Raw genomic sequence first — 21,860 nt, 5'->3', positions numbered from 1 at the left:
AAGGGACTACAATTTTATCTGGGACACTAAAGATTATATAGTACCTCACAAATTTCAGCTGAGTGACACTATGTGTATTTGGATGAGAGTTTTTTCATGAGAAGGGGAGCCAGATGGGCCAGCCAGGCTCACAGCTTCTGCTATGAGCATCCATGTCAGCCCTTCATTGCAGAAGGGAGCCACCGAGGAACCCAAATTCATGGGCTAAGAAAGCTGAGGTTAGCGGTGCCTGACTCAGAGTACAGGACTTGGCAGCTGCTGAAGCTGGCAACCACAACAACTTCCCTCCTAAGTGGGACCCGGCGTCTCAAGTGAAAGTGGCCAGGCTTCCTGTTTCCTGACAACCCCGCAGGAAGAGCTCTTGGGAGAAATGGCTTTCAGATTTTTTTTATCTACTAATTTTTATCACCTTCAAAGTTTTGCCTGCATACACGTATATGCACCATGTGCACGCCTGGTGCCCACAGGTCAGAAAAGGGATTGTATTCCCTGGAACTGGATTAACAAATGGTTATAAGGTATCATGTGGGTGCTGAGAAATGAACCCAGGTCCCCTGCAATGGCAATCCGGGCTCCTAACGAGTGTGGCCCTGGGAGAGGAACTAGAGTGAAGGGACCCAGCATCTGATGGGAGATGCCTGGGACTTTTCTTGGCTTCAAAATAGGGCCCACCCTTAGGAGGGAAAAGAAGAGGGGCAGCTGGTGGTTAAGAATGACATCACTGCACTCTTGGGACCCAGGGTGCCCTTTATTCTCCATTGAAGAAGCAGGGAGACTTACCTGGAATGGGGGCTGTGACTGTTGGCTGGATGGGGTAGGCCTGCTGCACAAAGGGCTTGACGCTAGGGACAAATAGTTAGCAAGAGTTAAAATTATGGGTACAGTGGTGGCTACAACCCAGGCCTGGCTTTGGCCTCCAGCAGGACTCCTCCATGGCCCCATCACATTGCCTGGCTCCCCCTGCCTGCACCGGGTTGCCCATTCCATGCTGAACTATATCTACAAAAAGGAAGTTTCTCCCTCCAAGGGAGAGCCTGGTCAGCAGGCTGCAGAGGACCAAACACCCACAATGATTTGGTGTGACAAGCTGGAGAGGGTCCATCCTCATTACCCCCATGGTGTAGCAGACACCCATGGAGAACACTTTTCAAACCCACACAGACCAAGGCCATCTGTCATGGCCCAAGGAAGGTTTAGGATGCCAGGAGTCAGGATCTCCCTTCTCCAGACCACATGGCTCAAAATATACAAAGAAAAATTCCTTTCTGTCTCTTGTGGGCTGAGCTTGCTCCTTGAATTCAAGGGGTCTCTGGGATTTCCTATCAGGCACTCATACTGCAGGGCCGGCCACAGAGGAAAGAGACAGCATCTTTGCTGACCTTTCGCAGGTGAGGGAGACTCTGGTACTGCAGTGAAGCAAGCCACAAAGGATGGGAGGGAGGCCTAATTCAAGTTTCCGGCTGTATCACTGCTAATACTAAAGGTGGGAGAAAGGAATCTACACCCGTGCACACTCTCAAAGGTGGCTCCTTTTCACGCCCGAGAACATGGGGACATAAGGAAAGGCAGATTCAGGGACTCCATCTGACACTCTTCTCTCCCTTATCCCCTAAGAGAGCCTAGTGCCGGAGGAGAAATCCCCCAGGCTGGGCTAATCCCTGCTGTCCCGGCCTTTCACAGACTTACTCTTGTGAGGATCCTGGCTGTCCTGTCTGTATCATCCCAGGCCAGAACTGGAAAGCAAGAGGCAAAAGCTTCAGGTTATAAGTTCTCATCAAAGTGCAGTTTGGGACATGGCCACATAATAAGCCCTTACTGAAGAACATACAGATTGCTCCCACCTGCCAGCTGTGGCATCATGTCTCTGGAGTACAGGTGTGGTTGGTGCTGTGTTCAAGACCACAGCCTACCCCTGACCTGGTAATAGGGGCTCTCTTTAACCACCACGATCCTGAAAACTCTCCTAAGGTCAAGAGGTCAAGTTTATTTTGCAAAGGCTGGCCCTCCTCTACTCCAAGTGCTTCCTGCAATACCCCGCAGTAGGTAGCTCCCAAGGTCCAATGCAGCAACACATGGACCTTGAAATAACAAAGGCAGAGCTTGGAGAAGCAACTGGGGCACTTCTTTTTGCTATGAGCATACCTAAGGCCTTTGGTACCTGCTAGTCCCCATCCAGAGGGAGAAGGGCAGAATCCTGACAGTATTACTTATCGGACTGACCAAGTCACCTCTTCTGGCGCCTCATTACTGAGTAACCTCAGCTTCGGGAGCTACAAAAATGGCATGACACTGAGGCCACTGAAGATGGCCCTGGGGTGAAACACGTTGTAACAGACAGCTTCTAGGCCTTCGGGAGCTGCCCCAGTGGTGGCTATAAAGTGACCCTGAGGATATAGGGATGGAGACCAAGAACGAGGAAAAAGAGTAAAAGAGGCAGGCCACAACTAAATGGGTTACCAGAAACAAAATATTTAATTTTATTTCTTTCCCAATTTTCTCCTTCCTCTTTCTTCTTTTCCCTTCTTCCTTCCCACCAATCATTTTCCTTCTCTTTTCTTTCCAGCCTCATCTTTCACCTTCCTTGTCTTATATATCTATCCATCCATCTATCCATCCATCCATCCATCCATCCATCCATCCATCCCCTATCTAGCATCCATCCATCCACCTACCATCTACCTACCTATCATCCATCATCTATCTTTCATTCTATTCATTATCTACCTGTTTGTCCATCCACTATCTATTTTGTGATATTGTGGACTGTCCTAAGGGCTTCGTACATGATGAGCAAGTGAGTGCTCTACCACTGAGCCACATTCTCACTAAGTCCCTCTTAATTCTAGTTTTAGATAGGGACTCATCAAATTGGCCAGGATGGCCTTGAACTTAGCCCTAACAGGCTTTCAAACTTGTGATCCTCCTAAATCAGCATCCTGAGTAGCTACACCATCATACATACCCAATAAACCACCATTCCTGGATTTGGTTCCTAACTTACCCCCGGTGCCCCCGGGAAGGTGGGGCGTGGAATTCCAGGCAGCCCCAGCTTGTTGTGGATGGCAGTAGCTGAGACGATCTGGGCTGATGACATGGCAGCCATGTGCTGCAAGGCCTTGTCCTTGGCAGTCTGATCCTTGAAGATGACAGTGACACACTGACTTAATATGGAACACATGGCTACCATGTGGGTTAAAAAGTACAGCCACGAGCACAAGGACTAAAATACAGAGCCACACAGGGGCCAGGGAAGCACACATGCACAGAGAGAACACCACAGCCAGGAGGCTGTGACTCTGGCTCATGGAACTAGGGCTACTAGCAAGCAATACCTAGTGGCAAGGTTGGGTTTTAAACCCTTAATCCATTTTCCAATAGATAGAGGCCAAACAATGTATTCATTGTTTTTATTTCCAGAGGAATTCTCAATGACATCACACTAGGGGTAGGGGTGACCCTGCTTTCAAGTGAAAGGTAAGAAGAATAGCTATCAGCAGGGGCAGGGCCATCTACAGAATTTAGGGAGCACTATTTGGGTGCCTGCTGTCACTGGGTCACAGTGTCAGGCCCTTCTGGGGTCATTCAAGGCCCAGGAACCCTGGCAGATATCTATGGAGGGGCAGCTCAGAAGCAGCAGACGGGCAGGGGGTGGGCAGCCAAGCAGCATGCTGTCAGGGCACATGCTATGGGGCTAAGACTACAGTGGTTCCTTTACCAAAGCTCAGAGTGTAGGGGATGCCACAGTGTTTCCTTTCCTAAATGGATCTTTTCTAAAAAGCCAAGACTGGTAACATAAAAGCTAGCCAAAATAAAAGTCTGCCAAGCACAGCTAAAATACAGAATACTCAGTTTAGAGAATATACTTACCATGCTTGTTACCTGGATACAATAATAAACAGTTTGTTAAAAGGATCACGTACAAAGGCAGGGTTACTTTTCTTCTTTAGTTAAAAAATACATATGTATATAAATACAACATTCGGGTGCTATAAAAAAATGCATACGTGAATGTGGTCATTTTCTATACTTTAGGAGAGTATCATAGAGATAGGTATCCAAAAACCACCACTGACAGAACTGACCTCCCCCCCAATTCCCTGACTGTGAGGCTATGTGGTGTCCCCATTATAGATGGAACAATGGTCAGGGGCCTTGTGTACGGCAGGCCCCATGGGTGCTCGCAAGGCTTGAGGGGTGAGGGTTCACAATCAAGAGCCCAGAGGCCACTGAAGCAGGGAGTGACACCAACACAAACTGGTGCCTTCTATAACGCTACTGCTCAGCGTTTATGATGAGGGACAGTGGCTGAGAAGACACTAAGTGTCAGCTAGGAGGCAGCTCCCATGTTTACAGAGTTAACCAAAGGTGAGGAATAAACAGGCTGAGCTGCCAAAGGGGAGGTTAAGAGGAGCCTGAGAAAGAATCAGACTAGGAAACTATTCTAGAAGCTTCTAACAAAGATGCATTGGATTCTCCAAAGTGTGGATAGTACTTTGTCCCAGCACACCAGGAACACCATGAGAATTTTTCTAAAAGCTCTTATCAAGAGACAGATTCTTAAAACATAAAAATATTCTAAGTTTTCTGAAAGGGAGTGAGTGGAAGGAGGGAGAGTAGGAAGAGCTAACATGCATCTTTACATTTCTGTACTTTGTACCCCAGAGCAGGACCCCTGTGCCAGCTCTCCAGGCTGCACTCAAGACACTGTGCACATCTGCCATGCCATGGCACCTTCTGCATCAAGGACACAGTGAAGGCCTAGGGACATTTCCTTGATTGCTGGTCCCTGCTGGAATGGCCTCGGGTGACTAGGAATGATGCTTAAGATCTCTTCACAGATAGCACTCTTTCAAGGCAGGTTTTATTAACTAGCCAGTCAAACCTCTAACCTGACATGTCTAACCCGAGTTGATGTAAGTAAAATTTAAGGCTCCATATATGTACTTACTGCCCAGCCATCCCCCTCAGAAGGGAACCTAGGAGCAGTAAATACAGCTCTACTCACAATGAAGAGTGCACAATACCAATAAACACTTGCTAGTTTGTCTTTGGGCCCTCACATTAGACTCCAGCCCTGAAGCCAGTCAACCTCTGGTGAGGTTAGAAAAGCTCATTAGGCAATCTGCTGAGCCTGAGAGAATGGCAAAGGAATGGTCACAGATGCCTTCCCCAGGCTTCACAACTTCTTTGGGGCGCGGACTCAAAAAGAGAGGCCCAGACTCGTCTGCTCAGCTGGTGTGAATTCAGAAGAACAGGTACAAAATCACTCCAAGACCTGACTCTGCTCCATGAGAAAGTCCTGCAGCCTCTCATGGAGACCTGTTGAGTTTTGTGTTTATGAGATGCTGAGGAGAGGAGTGATTCTGTCTGCCCCAGTGTGGAATATGACTGGTACATTTTAGTAAGGCAACTTGTAAAACCAAAGCTCAGGTCCAGAGAGAAACCAGTTCCTAGAATCTCCAAGACCTACTGGCTATGAGGACCTGCTTGAAACATTTCTCTTTGCTAGGTATGTCCAAAAGTTCTTCAAAATGTCCACGAAGGCTTGATAGTCTCAAACTGTTAACATTCATTAAATATGGATGTGCCTACATGTGAAGGTCGGAGGACAGTTTCAGGAGGCAGTTCCGGCCTTCCATCGTGTGAGTCCCTGGGATTGCCTCACCAGCCACACTCTTCTTTTGGAATAAGGAAATTAGTCAGCCTGAAGGGAGCAAAGAAACTATTTTTGCTGTTTACCTCTTATAGCTTCAGAACAAGATCTGATGTGTCTGGGTTTTTTTTTTTTTTTAATAATTTATTTATCTTTATTTTATGTGCATTGGTGTTTTGCCTGCATGTATGTCTATGTGAGAGTATCAGATCTTGGAGTTACAGACAACTGTTAGCTGCCATGTGGGTGTTGGGAATTGAACCCATGTCCTCTGGAAGAGCAGTCAGTGCTCTTAACCACTGAGCCATCTCTCCAGCCCCCTGATTCATCTGTTTAATTACTGGCCACTCTGGCAGGTACATAAATAAAAACAAAGTTCAAATGCAAGAGAGAAAGGGCATTGTTTTCTGTGACGTCTACAGTACCCAGAGCTTTCTATAGCACACGCTGTCGGGGAGTCAAGTGCCTGGCTTCCTGTCCTACCTAGGACGAGTCATGACACACCTTTCATTTTCTTCACTTTAGATAGAATTGCACCTTAATTTCTTACACCCTTCTGGGTCCATTATAAATGCACATATTTGTAGCTATGAGGGTGGCTGGTGAGTTCCATTATAACCAGCACATCATAATCTATAAGGCCACTGACCTAATGATCAGTAGCAACCTAGTAGTTTGTTCAAATCAGGGCACCTCTTAGCTGCCTGTCCTGACAGACAGAAAGCCAAGTGTGGGATGGAAACGTTATCTCAAGTAGTGGCTCCTGCACTTGACCCACCTGCCTGAGAACAGGCAATTTTCTGCAAATGGACTAAAATGTTTCCACTTGTGACTTCCTATCTTTTTCAGCAAGAATACTCTATTAATTTCATAGCAGTGGCCCTTTATCTACAAGATACACGGGAAAATTAAAAGGGGGGTGTGTGTGTATGCGCGCGTGCTTGCGTGTGTGTTTTGGGAAGGGGATCTATAACCCAAAGCAACCCTGTAGATAATAAGCACTGGCGGGGATACATGAAAATCTGGGCAAGAGCCTGGCTGCAGACTCTCTTACCCTGAGATGGGGGTCCAGAAAGACGATGTCACGGCTGTCATTTACAGCACAGAGACACGCACCTACCTTTGGAAAAAGTATCACCCTAAGTGTCAAACCTGAGGAAATTGCTTGCCTATGTCACTCTGGAATGATGTCCTGGTCTTTTATCTGTTGGCTCTTCTCACTCTCAGACAAGAGAAGAGGGGCTGATGGACACAGTTAAGTCTTGGTGCATGTAAGAAATGTGAGCTACGCTCGCACAGCAAATTAATTTCACTCTGAGATGTATTTTGCACCTCTTGATGTTTCTGAGATGTGGATGAGATTTACAAAGGATGAACGTACTGTTTTATCTTGAAACACTGTAGGAAGTCAATATTGAGTTATACTCTGCCTGCCTTAGACTCCAGGAAATACTATGTGTATGTGTACACAGGAGCACAGGAGAAGGAAAACAAGGAGGAGAGACCTGGGACAAGTTCATACTCCCCGTCCCTCTTGAGCCCACGGCCCACTCTGAACTGCCAGAGAGTAGCAAACATGGGCCAAAGATCCTAGAAAAGTCTGGGCTAGAGGTAAGAGTCTCATTATCTACCCTCTTCCTCCCTCACTGGCCCTGCCCCATCTGTACAATCACTCATAAACTCCCTTCCAAACTGTTAGTAAGGAAACAGGCTTTCACATTTCATGAAGATGAACTCTGTTCTGCTGACTGCCTCCCTTTGTGATCAAAATAGACGTGGTGTTAGGAAAATACCTGTATGTGATATACATAATGGAAAGGCAGCAATGTGAATGCACATGGCTGAAGAGTCCACCCTTCAAGTCTAGACACTGTAAGCTATTGTATGAGTCTTTCCCGTTCTCAATGGTTTGCCAGCACCCAGTTTGCAAAAACCATCTCACTGTCGCTAGACACTACCCACAGAAAAACTGAGGATAATAAATAGAATGCATGCTCCTATATGCAGTGTATCTCAGCGGCCATCCATTAATGAACAGCATGCTATACACAGCATATATAACCTGTAAAGTTCTAAATATACAGAATATACTGTGTGTATATATAAACCATATAACACACCAACTTATTTGTGAACTATCATCTAGAAATTTAAAGATTCCAATCTTATTTATTCATATGGAAAAATTAGCAATACTGAAGGAAAAAGACATATGAAGTCACAGAGACCAAGCCTAAAAAGCTCTCATGAGCTATTAAATGCTTTCCTGCAAACACTTTTCCCAGCAACATGAAATTATAACGCAAGGAAGGGAAAACAGCAATTTGCTTGAAAAACCTTTTTTTTCCCCCACCAGAAAGACAACACAAAATACTTCCCTAAGAATTACTTTTGCAGATGTTTCTAATCAAGCATAGTGTGGATTCACGTGACCTCTGCAATAATTAGCCGTGACCCTTGAGCAGATAAATATCACAAAAACATACGGTGGTCTGGGCAAAGGATGGGGCACTTGAATGTTTTCTAGCTCCAATCTCTAATTTGCTTATCATTGCAGAAGGCGGGAGCAAATACAAAAGGGGCGATTCTGGTCAGGCCACAGCTACTGTGGAGGAGGGAAGCCACATTCAGCGCTGGCCTGACTTGCAGCCTAATGAGTAGCAATTAATTCATCGTATTGTATTTCGAAATGCCCGACTCCATTCACATCAAAGAAAAAAATGTTTCAAGGCTTTTACACATTGTTCATTTTCAAATGTACAGAGCTATGTTTAGCACTGTGTCATTGTCCACCGTGGTTCTTTTCTTCTGATATGAGCCTTTGGCTTCACAAAGAACCGCAGACGAGGAGCTGGGTAGGTGAGCCTTGAGACTGTCCAAGAATTGAGGATATAAGCCATCTGTGGTCTGGAGCTAGGTCCAGGGAAAAAAGACCTTCCTGTGTCCTGCCCTTTTGTCTGGGAGCTGGCAGTTGAGATCTGGAGTGAGAGCTAGCCCTCACTGCTCATCTTTGCCATTTCCTTTAAACTCAGAGGAGAAGGGCTAGCTGGAGGGAACCCATGCACAGCACCTCGAGTTGGGGACAGGAACCCTTCTGGGTAGTCCTGCGAAGAATTTGGGCTTTGGCTCCTGATTTGGCTAAAGATTAGGGTCAGATCTGTGACCCTAGGCAGGTCACACAGCTTTTCTGAGCCCTTACTACCTTTGTGAAATAAGGAACACGGACAGCCCAGATCAGACAAGGTGTCAAACCACTGGCCCACCATCCAGGCCTCCCCTGCTATGACCTGCAGCTCAGGAGCTCTGGTCTTCACCGTACAATCTTGGCTACCAACGTCATTCTAGAGTGTTCTCCAACAGACCTTGGAGGTTACTTAGCATGAGACTTCTCAATGCAGGGATAAAAACATAGAATAGAGCTGCTTCAGTTTACCCTAAGAACTGAGAGGCCTAGTTCAGCCTGAACAGAGAGGCAAACAGATTCAGTGCTGGGCTCACAAAGTCAGTCCTTGCCATATTCCTGTGGAGATTCTAATTCTACCCCACATCAGTTAAAAGTACCTCTGAGGTCAAAGGATTCATGTCATGAAGGCAAGAGAACCTGAAGGGAGTTGCCATGGTTTCCCAAACCCAACACATGGCCAGAAGGATGCAGGTTCCCATCAAGGCTTGGGACCTTATGTTCTGTTCAGGTCCCACTCCTCATGTGAGTGTGGCACGCCTGCCTCCCCTGGAGTAGGCTTCAGTGGTAACATCAACTGGATGCAGCAGGGTGCACTTGAGCAATGATCCATGGAGGTTCTTGGAAGGATGAAATCAAGGATTTGAACTTTAAGCTCTTTGCTTATTAGAAGCAATGGTAGACTAGAACAAAAGGTCTGTTGAAAAATCATATCACAAAGGGCTCCAGGACAGAAATAAGGAAGGCCTCAGGAGTGTTCATGTAGCTAATAATTTAGTCAGTCACTGGACAGATCAGAGGCACATGTGTCTTCACCAGCTCTGCTATGATGAGGCACTATTGGAGCTTTTCTTCATTGCGTGCCACAGCTGGACACAAACAAACCTGCCCAAGACAGATTCTTGCCAAGGTGAGGACATACTGTCTCATGCTGTGCAATCATGTGAACACAAACATGAGGTAGAAAGGTTGGCTCCATCTATCTCCTGGGCCATCTGCATAGCCAGGTATGGGTCCTATGGTTCTGGACATCTTGGGTGAAGAAAGAGACTCAGCAGAAATCTCTGTGTAGAAACTCCACAGAGGAAAAAGAAAATAGGCAAAACATGGAAAAATCAGCTACATTATTTTTCCATGGCAGGATGAGTCACAATCCGTAGAAACTCTGAAAGAACTAATTTTGATAAATTTATGAAGAGTCAAACATTTCAGAGTCGGGAAGAATTTCAACTGTTGCAAGCTGCTCCTCAGACCACTATGCTGTCTCCTAGAACCCTATCTGAGATCTCGGTAAGACTCTAAACTGCAGGGGACTGGGGTGTCAATGGCAAGAAAGACCAGCACAGCAGATGTAGTTGGTCACAAAATCAAATAGCCAGTTCCAAGCTGGCATCTGTGAATGCCAATCCACCTATGCCACAGACCTAGAGACCACTTGCCTACTGCATTGTGTGGGTCCATCTTCTACTTTGCTGATGGAGTCAGGACAGCTACAAAGCTGAGGGTCATCTAAAACACACCCACTCCCTGAAGAGCCTTGGGTCAGAGGGGCTCGGTCAAAGCAGGGAAGCATCCTCAAAGATAAGCTCCCAGAGGCCTGCAGGAAGCACTTTTGCTTCTTTCTTAGATGTTTTGATCAAGATAAGATAAACCCTCGACTGTGTGAATTTCCACTATCTTGGTGCTTGGCCACAAATGCCTTTCATTCCTTTCTCCATCTTCAGGGGCTCTTCTGGAGTGTCTGTCTACTTCAGCAGCCGACACCGTCCTCTCTGCTCAAATGCAGTTTTAGTCTCAGTCCACATTTCTCTTCTCCTTGTCACGCTGTTAGGGATTCAACCGCGCCAGGCAGGTGCTCAGGCACTGGGCTATAGCCCCAGCTTCCTCTCTCTCAGCCACCTTGCATCTCTGCCACAGGATCATGGCCTGAAGCGAGTGACCAGTCTGTCTTCTGAGGCTGCTGTAAATGCTGAGGGAGTCCCGTATTGGTGTCAGGGGCAACAGCAAGAACTCGTGGTAGACAATGAGTGACATCCAGCTTAATACAATGTCAGGGCAAGATGGGGACAGAATTCTCCCTTGGTTTTATTTTATCAAAGTAACAAAAGAAAGGCTTGGGAGGAGGGGAAGCGGGGGAGGGACTAAGCTTAGTTAGGGAAGAGGGTTGGAGGAAATTAGAAGAAGTACAAAACAATGTTTTTCCTTGTTTCTAACAACATCAACAAAAAGTCACTCCGGAGTATACAAACCTAAGCATGAAGTTTTGCTTTTTGAGATGTAGCTATGGTTGGCCTAGGAGACTGACCTTACATTGGTGACAATGCCCGTCTCCCCAGTGCTGTGATTACAGGTATGAGCAAGCACACCTGACTATGTACTGACTTTTATATACTTAAAATTTAGCAAAGAGCAAAAGCTTCATAGTTAATAGTGATGCACTCTCCCCGCTAATCAGTTTTACTTTAAAAGAACCCAATCTGTAAGAAGTTCTGGGTCTCCTCCATCACACTGTGTGTGTGTGTGTGTGTGTGTGTGTGTGTGTGTGTGTGTGTGTGTGTTCCTTCCTTGATCACGCTCCACCTTATTGTTCTGAGACGCTAGGCTGGCTGCCTAGCAAGACTAAGGGGTCCCGAGGGACCTCCCCAGCACTAGGATAATAGACGTGCGCACCCGCACCCAGCTTTTACATGGGTGCTGTGGATCTAAACCCAGGTCTTCCTGTTTGCTTGGCAAGCACTTTACTGGCTCTGCCATTTCCCAGCTCTGAACAAGCTACATTTTAAATGTCATTGAAACTCCTATTCAGGAGGCTGGAGAGCTGGCTCAACAGTTAAGGGTACTGACTGCTCATCCAGAGGTCCTGAGTTCAATTCCAGCACTCACCACTGTATATAATAGAATCCAATGCCATCTTCATGTACATGGTGTGTATGTACATGTAGACAAAACTCTCAAAAATACAGAGTACATAAATAAATCTTTTTAAAATTCTTGTTCAGGAGTTCTATCATATATTTTACAGACTTAAGAACAAAACTAGTGTTCATAATTCTCTCTTACGAACACTGAGGAGAGAGCCCAAAGCAGTCATAGCAAGGTTATGGGGAGTTGGTGGAGGCTGACCAGAGGGACAAATAAATGAAGGCAACTGAGCAGGGCCCAGGCTGTGGAGGAGCCCCTGGTCCAGGCACCCACTTCTCCTATCACAGTCATAGTTCAGGCACTAGGATGCTGCCTCCAGCTTGGCCTCTCTTACTTAGCCATCCTCCTAGAGCAAGCTGTAAGGTCTTTCCAAAAGGGTCTTATGAATAACCTGTGTGCGCTCCCTAGCAAATGCTCCTACTTCAGTGAGATGACACAGGGCCGCTCCAGTCATCACCCGGGGACCACCTGCACGGTACTCTTCAGGGTGCTCCAGATACCCTACCTACATGAAAACTGAACAGGTTCCTCTACGCCCAGTTCTAACTGCATCCCCTCCACAGAATATTCTTCAATGTCCCACTCTCGGGTCAGGCATTCTTTCTTCTCTGGGCCCTGTTTCATGGCTACTGCAGATTCCTGGCTATGGGAAACCAACCAGGCAATTATCACAGAGTTGAGTGTTTCCCCAGATTACCAGTTCTAGGAAGTCAAGGCCTGCAGCACACCAGGTTTGAAGAAACCCCAGAGGCTGAGTGAAGCAATCACTCCTTTGTTTGTAAAGTTCAACAGAACCCTTTCCTGGGTGCTAAAATGGAAATGGACTTAAGAGTCTGCATACCTGGAGGTGATCAAGCCTACAGTCACTATGACAACCAGTCAGTAGCAACCTGGTCAATGAAACTGCCATAGGAGAGGCTCTGTCACCTGTGAGTTGTTTTTGGTTCAGAGAAACACAAGTCAGAAACACACACTTAGTATAGGACACTAAGGCTGAAAACCAGCTCCGAGATTAGAGGCCCTCTTGGCCTTCTGCCCGAGGCAGGGATGGTGGTTTCTCAAACTATATTCCATGGAACAGCCAAAGGACAATGCACAGCTAAGATCTGAGAGAGCGGGTGTCAATTAGATCCACTTTTATATTTCATGTTACAGTTTCAGTAAGATTTTCAACTTAAAACCTGAGGTTTGCTATTTTTCATTGGGCTGGGGAGACGACTGCGGGGGAAGTATCTCCCATGAAAGTGTGAGGACCTGAGTCTGAATTCCCCAGCACCTACATAAATTGGGGGTGGGGGTAGGATGGAGGCCTTTTCTGCAATCCCAACACACAGATGGTAGAGACAAGGGATCCTGGAGCATGCTGGATGGCTGGATGGCTGGAGCAGCCTAATCTCGGTGAGCTCGGGAGATCTGCCTCAACGTAAGATGGAAAGAAGTTGTGGAAAACACCCAATGCCAACACCTATTCCCCCCCCCCCAACACATACACACCACAAATACCCTTGTAAAAGAAGGCAGAGATGCCATCAACTTGTCACAAGCTAGAATTATGAGGGAAAGGGGACCTCAATTGAGAAAATGCCTCCATCAGATTGCCTTGTAAGCAAGTCTAGGGGCATTTTCTTGATTAATAGCTGATATGGTTGTGGGAGGGCCCAGCCCACTGGGAGTGGTGCCACCCCCTGGGCAGGTGGTCCTGGGTTGTCTAAGACAGCAGGCTGACAAGTCAGTAAGCAGTGCTCCTCCTTGGCTTGCCTTTAGTACCTGCCCCCAGGTTCCTGCCGAGTTTCATGAGTAATGGACTGTGACCTGAGAGTTGTAAGATGACATACACCCCTCCCTCCCCAAGTTCCTGTCTCAGGGTGCTTTATCACAGCAAACAGGAGGGCTGCTGGAAAACCAGTAGCCTGAAGAATTCTCACATCCTGTTCTGGTAAAGGAGAAGCAATTAGGCTTGGGATGGAGAGATGGCTCAGTGGGTAAAGGTGATGGCCTGACCAGAGACCCATATGCTATAAGAAGAGAACAGACACGGGAAAGTTGTTCTCTGACCTCCGTGTGTGTGTGTGTGTGTGTGTGTGTGTGTGTGTGTGTGTGTGTGTGTCTTTCTCTCACACACAGTCACAGACACACAGACACACACACAGAGACACACACACACACACACACACGCACATTTAAAGCAAGTAGTCTCATGAGGAAGTGCACCCATCAGGGACCCAGTTGTACACATGCCAATTTTGTCAACTCGGTGGGAAGATAAGGAAATGAGACCCTGGTTTTAGTATTCACAGGAGGTGCACCCCCCGCAAAACAAAAACAAAAACAAAAACAAAAACAAAAACAAAAACAAAAACCCACACATCCCACTTTGGTTTCTGGGTATATGAAGACATGGTGAGCAGCCTGGAAAAAGCACTGCCAATGAGAATGGACCAGTGGTAGCCAAGTCATCTGTCACCTTCTCCAACAAGCCTCCTACATCTTTCTCAAGGAAAACACAATAGCTCATGTAATTTTGACTACTTCCTGCTACCCCCACTGTATACCCGGAAGCTATTTATGTCCTTTTCAAGATGACTTCAAGTTGTGTTGTGAGTTTATCTCAGCAGTTATTGGAGGAGTTAACTAGGACATCAGCCTGTCCCTGTGGTGAACTCTGAAGACACCCGTCACTGTGTCTCCCCTGTGTGCTGCTGGATACCGGAGCCCAGCCGAGAGAGCTGAGACAGGACTATGAGGTCACCTTCCCGCTGCAAGACCTGCAGACACAAACCCATGCTCTGCTGGGGGCCAGTGAAGCGACACGAAACTAAAATGTCCATGGAGCACACGGCTGGCAAGCAGGTACACCAAGAGCTGATCTGTGTCCTCCTTGACTGTAATGAGGCCCTTCGAGCAGTAACAAGACACCACCATCCACTAAGTTACTGGTGACCACCAGTGTCTACTTCAAATGACCTCCATAGATCAGCTCAACAGTGCAATGCAGGCACTTAGTGGAAGGGCTGTGGGTCCAGCTCCAGGGACCAAGGGGTGGGTGGCCACTTCTCTACAGGAGGCTGGCATGAAGCTCTTAGCTAGTTTAGGATTCAGAAGGAGCCGAGTTCAATCTTTTCTTAGCTCTTTATGAGGCTTGGTCACTTCTGTCAAGTCAATTAGGGACTTGACCTACTGAACTATAATTTCTTCTGTATTTTTTTTTCTTGAAATCAGAACCACAAAATCAGAACTTGTGGGCTTCCATGAAAGAACACAGAAGGTTCCACATCAGAATTCAACGTTTGTCCTCAAAATCCCAGACACTGAAGACCATTCTTCAGGAATGTGGCCATGGTGCTCCCTCTGTATCAAATCGTGGCTCTTCTGCTAACATCCAACAGTACCCTACATCTCAGAGTCCCATTTACATGGCTAGTTCTGGGACAGGGGATTTGCTGCCAAGAGCCCACCAATGAGTGCCATGCCTGGAACATTTGATAGGTATTGGCTGATGGAGAGAGACACAGAGGACTCCATTTCTTTTCCTTGTCTTCTTTTTTTTGTCTTTTTGTGTCTTTTTTCCCCTTTGAGACAGGTTTTCTCTGTATAGCCCTGGGTGTCCTGGAACTTGCTCGGCAGACCAGGCTGACCTCAAACTCAGAGATCTACCTGCCTCTGCCTCCTGAGTGCTGGGATTAAAAGCGTGTGTCACCACCGCCCTATGAGGACTCTATTTCTATAAGAGGAGTGTGGAAGAAAAGAACTCAGGAGGCAGTGGTACTTCTTGAATTCAAATGCTAGGCCTGCCCCCTTGTGCTTATTGCCAAGAGTAGGTTAAAAGTGAGGAAGAAGCCGTCTTTTTTATTAAGAACAAATATATAAAAACAAGTATGTCTGTCTGAATACAGGTGTATGCATAATACCATGGCACATTTGATTTAAAGACAGTTGAAAAGCCTCCAAGTGACTTCTCATACCTCAAGGCAATCCCTCCTGAGCCAGACATTTTTGTTTTAGATCACCTTCTGATGTTTCCATCCACCCCTGCTCCCCCCTTCCCCAAAGCCTATAGGGAACACACACATAGTGGAGAAATAGTTTGTAACATCATAGATGGAAACATAAAATTGGTATCTATAAACTTCTTTGTACATCATTAGTTCATTAGCCTAGAGAAACGAGAATCAGAGTGAACTTGAGCAAGCCCTGGGGTAGTTACATCCACATAGAGAGTACAGCACCTTTGGTTAAAAAGCAGGATCTAGAAAGTTCTTTAGCCTTCCAACTGCTCAGCCAGTGCAGCTCAAAGCCAGCCACCATCAGCCACACGTGCCAGCGAGCAAGCATGCTGCCCACTGCAGAGCGCACATCCTTCCTGCCCTAGTTCTGTGCCGGTTGGCCTGGTTTGCATTTTAAAGTTGATGGATTTGGGGAAGGAGCCACAGTGTATGGCACTATGAAATGACACTGTTTTGGTGTTGAATAAAACCACAAATGTAATGGGGGGAGGGGGGCTTGAGAATAGCAACAATGTGATCCTAGATTAATTTTTACTATGAACCAAAGACCTTCTTCCCAGAGGCTGTGGATTAGTGCATTGCAGAAACGTAAAAGTCATGCACACTTTACTATAAACTCTGACTCAGGAAAAGGAACTTGAAATTAATTATCAGCGCCTTAATTTTTAAATTCTTACTTATTACTGTGAAAGGCACATGGTTATAAATGAGGTACAAATAAAAAAGCTCTCTGTGAACATGCACATGAGTTTGAGAATGTAGTTATCTCCAAGATCCACTGTGTTTTGCCTATGGCCATATCTGTAGATCTCTTTATCTCTTTCTTTTCTGTATTTTTGAGATGGAATCTCATGAATCTGTAGCAATCCTCCCTGCCTCTGCCTCCTACATACTGGGATCACTGGTATAAGCTACCAAGCCTGGTTTAGAATTCTCTACTAAAGAGACTTATTCAAAAAAACAAAACAGAGCAAACAAAAACCCCCAGCATGTCAGACAATGTCGAAGACATCTGATGAAACTGAATTGAAAGAAATGTATATGAAAATGTATTTTCTTAATATTATTATTACTATTACTGTTATTTATTTTATGTGTATGTGTTTTGCTGGCTGAGGCCAGAACACGGCATCAGATCCCCTGGAACTGGAGTTACAGATGGTCGTGAGTTGCCATATGGGTGCTGGGAATTGAACCTGTGTTCTCTGGGGGAGCAGCCAGTGCTCTTAACCACTGAGCCATCTCTCCAGTCCCACAAATATTTTTTAAAGTACATTAAAAATACAAATTAGCATCATTTCTAAATGTGTGTTATAAAGTCATTTCACAACAACTCTGGGGATGATTCTTTTTTTCTTTTTCTTTTTTTAAGTATATACCAACTGTTTTCTCTGGGTGCAAATTGCTAGCCCAGCGCTACAGGGCAGTTATTAGAATTTTTTTTTAATATTTGTTTCTGTGCTGAAGTTATCAAGACCAGCTCTCTGCTGCGATTGCGTTGTTACTGGGAACACACACTCACACACACACACTCACACACACACACACACACAAACACATAGAGTTTAATGTGAGGCCAGTACAGAAACGGAGAGATTAGACACAAAGAAATGTAAACAGCCCTCACATGCTAGGAAGCTAGGTTACAAGAATCCCGGCACCAGGCATTCACCAGTCACCATGGAAAACAGGAAGTGAGGTGCATAGCAACCACGAGCCAAAAAGCAGAAAAGCGCATACCTTTAGCTTGGAATGAAAATCACGAGATTTCCTTCTGGCAAGAACCTGAATGTGACTAGACACCTGCAGGGTAGGGGAAGGGAGGAAAACAAAGGAAAAGCCTGTAACCATGGAGATGAAAAGCCCCCTACAACTGGGCAAGCCAGACGTACCTTAATGGCGGCTTGAATTTCTCGAACTTTCTTTCTTGCTAAGACCTGTATATGACTAGACACCTACATTTTTCGGGTTTATGCAGGGGGGGGGGGGGGGGGAAGAAAAAAAAAAACAAGAAAAACAAAAAAAAAAAAAAAAAAAAAAAAAAAAAAAAGGAAATCAAATATAAAATCGCTATTCCTTGGGAGGGGAGGGGGGAGGTTATTTGCATCTCAACGAAGCTCTGCGGTTAGGAACATACAGTCCCGGCCAGACACCAAGCCCCAGCACTGATCTAAAGCTTACGGACAGGGTCCTCACTGCAGTGACCTGATTCAGAAGTTTGGGCAGGCTCACCTCTCATGTTCCCACCTGAAGAGACCACAGGTGGGGAAAACCTCTTTTTGGAGAGCCATGAGAGGGGGGGGGGAGGAGGGGTGCTTTTTATGAAATTTAAAAGGCGCGGATAGAGGTAAATGAAAATATTTACACCTCCTCCGTATCAGGAGGGAAAATCCTTTCTCAATTTAGAGCGGATTGTCCATAAATTAGGGTGTTCTACAGAATCACAGCTGAGGCTGTGAAGGGGTTCTGAGCTCCTGGAGGACTCTGGATTCTGTGGCAAATGCCAAAATAATACTGACACATAAATTAGACCTCCAAGAGAAATGAGACCTAGTTAGCAGAGCCTTTTTTTCCTCCCTTAAAATTTCTTTAATCCTCTACTCTTTTGGGAGTCGACTGGGTGCCAAGTGGATCTGCATATTATTACAAAATGAGATGTGTGAATACAGCCATACAGCCAGCCAGCCAGGCCAGCCAGTTAAAAATCTGGGTTGAAAAACCACTCAACTTTGCTGAACACCAACACTGGAGAGGTGTCGCCAAATATGGCCTACAGGCACCCTGAGGATAGAGCTGGGTGTGGAAACACAGGCAGGCAGGCCTCTGACACACACTGGGCAGGCAAACCAGCATCTATTTCAGTGGGACTTGATTAAATTTTTAAAAAGCTCCAAGTGAAGAGGTCACAGGCAAGTGACTAGAGTTCACCGGCCAAAATCCAGTTCAGCTCTTGAGACCTGCTGTCTGCATCGGGAGGTTCTGAGCCTTCCCATTACAAGTTCAAAGACCTGAGCGTTCTGGCAGTCACCTCATTTCAAACTCTGCAGTGACTCTAACAACAGGACTCGGCATTATCAAAGATCTTTTGCGGTTAAATTTGTCTTTTTGTTTGTTTGTTTGTTTCAATAATTTGCTTTCTTCCCGTTTCCATCCTCTTCACCCCTCCATCTGGCTCCTGCTGGTACTCATTTTCACCCAGACTCTTGTCTGATGCCCTGACTCAGTGAGGGCTGTGGCTGGGTGCATCCCCAGCAGACAGGCCTGCCTGCCTGCCTGCCCGGCTGGCGGGAGGCCACTCCTTTCTGCTGACTCAGCAAGGGGCCAGCACAGGCAGCCTTTCTGGGGGACAGCCCAGGCCCCTGATCCACACTCCAGAAAGGGAAGCATTTTGGGAGGGGGTGGGACCCTACAGCCACTCAGCCTTAAAGAGACAAGGGTGAGTTGGAAGCATTCAGGCTTCAGTTTTCATTCCCTCGCCTCCCTTTAATTACTTTGAGATGAGGTCTCTCACTAGGTTGCCCAAGTGGTCTTGAACTCCTGGGCGCAAAAGATCCTGAAGCCTCTGACTCCCAAGTGGCTGGGATTATAGGGATGTTCTACCACATCTAGTTAGCTGCTGCTGCTGAACTCTGTACCATGTCATTCCATATAGGTTAACATTAAATAAAAGTTTTCCCATTAACAACCCACCCATCACATTTTTTTTTGTTCCCCCTCTTTTTCTAATTCTAGAGACTGATCTCCCACCCATTCCAATTGTGAACTTGTTCACATCAGAAATATGGACTTTGTGTCAAAAAAACAAACAAAAAACCAGGGAAGGTCGAGCCCTGGCCAGAGTCAGAAGAGAATTCCCATTCCTGTTCTGCAGCGTATAAAAATTGTAACTGCTTTATAGTTACAGCAGCAGAGGCTGACAAAAAGCCATTGCTAAAGAAGCCACAGTGCCCTGCAAGTGTATCGCTCAGCATCGTATTTAGGCCACTGCTAAAGGCCACCGGCGTGACTTCACTGAAAGTATGACAATTACATAATCGTTTCAGGATGTTAAAATGCACAGAACCTCCAAATCTCTTGGCTTGCCAGGGTTAAGTGCACCTGCAGCCTTCTGCAACTCTGGCAGATGTTAGGGAGGTGGGAAAAGAATGGCAGGATTGAAAACACCTTAGCAAGGGGAGCTTCAGATACTGGCTTGGCAGTAAACTATGCCATTTTTGTATGACAGCACACGAGTGCACGCTCAGGCCACAGAAATGGTGAAGACTGGAAAAGAGCCACTCCAGGACGCCTACAGGGCAGACTCCTTACAGGGCACTGGGCCTGGGGCTCCCAGAGCTGAAGCACAACAGCCAAGGCCGCCCAATGTCTCTGGGCCATTCGCTGACATGCAAACCTTGCAGGCGGGTACTGTACCTGCTTCCTGGTTCTTGTCTTCCCTGTCCTGAGTTTGATGTATCTGGCTATCAATTCATTTCTACCTGCAAGAAAGAAGAATTTATAGTAAGGTGGGCTACTTAAGGATAAATAAACAAAGCCCCTAAAAGCAGTGGTTCTCAATCTTCCTAATGCTGCAACCCTTTAATACAGTTCCCCATGTTGCGGTGATCCCAATCGTAAAATTATTTTGTTGTTACTTTGCAGCTGTAATTTTGATATTGTTATGAATCATAATGTAAATATCTGATATGCAGGATATCTGATAATGCAACCCCAGAGTGGTAGAGACCCATAGGTTGAAAAGCACTGCCCTAAAAAGTTAAGAATAGAAATACGACTCAAGAAGTTTGAACTAGTGAGAGGCTGGAGAGATGGCTCAATGGTTCAGAGCAGTGGCTGCTCTTGCATAGGACCAAGGTTCAACTTCTAGAACCCACATGGTTGTTTACAACCATCTGTAACCTCAGCTCCAGGGGATCTGGTGCCTTTTTCTGGTCTTCATAGACACTGCACACATGCAGTGCACATACATAAATGCCTACAGGCAGAACACTCATATACATCAAATAAAAGTAAATCTGAAGAGAAAAACAGAATTTTGAATTGGGGTGGCTGGCAGAGTGCTTGCCTGGCGCTGGGCTAGCTCCCTAGACCGTATAAACCAAGCATGGTGGTGCACACCTGTCATGCCAGTACTTGGGAGGTAGAGGCAGGAAGATCAAAAATTTCGGATCAGCCTGGGCTAGATGAGACCTTGATATTTTTCAGATTATTTAACTGGAGCGTTTTCAGTTTATTCCTGACAGAAAAGCAGCACACTGAGAAAAAATGTTTACTAAGGGAAACTGAGATCTTCCTTTCAGAAGAGTATGCAGACCTAGAAGGATCATGCTCTGAAGTTGAGTGTGCCCATTACCTTCTCAGCCTAGACACTCACTCTGCTGATGCTGTCTACTACCATAGCACTAATTTATTATTTTTATTTTATGTATATGGGTGTTGGTTTTTTTTTTGGGGGGGGGGGTTGAGACATAGTTTCTCTGTGTAACAGCCCCAGCTATCCTGGAACTTGCTTTGTAGATTAGGCTGGCCTCGAACCCACAGATAAATGCCTGCCTCAGTCTCCCGAGTGCTCAGCAGTGTATGTGGGTGTTTTATCTGCATGTCTGTACATCATGTCCATGCCCACTAAGGTCAGAAAAGCAGGTCAGATCCCCCAGGACTGAAGTTATAGATGGCTGTAAGCCACCATGTGAAGGGTGTTCCACAGTTACACCCCTCATCCTGTTCCCCCCCTTTCAGAACTGCTGGTATTTTTCAAACCCCGAATATAAAATTTTCCATTTATTTCTATTCCCATTTCGCCCCATTAAATTGAGCCTATCATTCTAGCCTGTCAAAATCTTTTCAGATGCCAACTCTGTAACTGAATGTACCTTTTCCAGAGCATTTAGAGAAGGGCTTCTGAATTCAGTCGGGGAGCGGGGGTGTGTGTGTGGGGGGGTGCTTCTGTGAGCATCCCCTTTCAAACTTCTCGCTGCCAATATCTCCTGTAGTGTCATCGGGCCTACTTGTCCATCTCTCAGAAGGCTGTGCAGATTTTGCAATTTGTCATAAAGGCTTACTGACAGGCAAGCCCAGCCAGGAGTGCCTAATTACCAGA

General features: G+C 46.1%; 1 protein-coding gene across 2 annotated transcripts in view; it reads right to left on the bottom strand.

Moving 5' to 3' along the window:
* The window catches only part of Tead1 (TEA domain transcription factor 1), a 226,709-nt gene that overhangs the window by 42,020 nt on the left and 162,829 nt on the right, over positions 1-21,860 (bottom strand). Inside the window, exons 3-8 of one of the 2 annotated variants that reach the window (XM_036168990.1) lie at positions 20,174-20,238; positions 17,501-17,563; positions 3,868-3,879; positions 3,002-3,136; positions 1,687-1,733; positions 781-842 (exon numbers count right to left, since the gene is read on the bottom strand). In XM_036168990.1, the coding sequence (XP_036024883.1) occupies positions 781-842; positions 1,687-1,733; positions 3,002-3,136; positions 3,868-3,879; positions 17,501-17,563; positions 20,174-20,238 (384 nt within the window). Of the gene's footprint in view, positions 1-780; positions 843-1,686; positions 1,734-3,001; positions 3,137-3,867; positions 3,880-17,500; positions 17,564-17,652; positions 17,716-20,173; positions 20,239-21,860 lie in introns of both variants that reach the window. The other variant, XM_036168980.1, reaches the window with a different exon arrangement.

This window comes from Onychomys torridus, chromosome 1, assembly GCF_903995425.1.
Source record: "Onychomys torridus chromosome 1, mOncTor1.1, whole genome shotgun sequence".
NCBI classification, from domain to species: Eukaryota; Metazoa; Chordata; class Mammalia; order Rodentia; family Cricetidae; genus Onychomys; species Onychomys torridus.
This window is presented reverse-complemented; position numbering and strand designations above follow the sequence as displayed.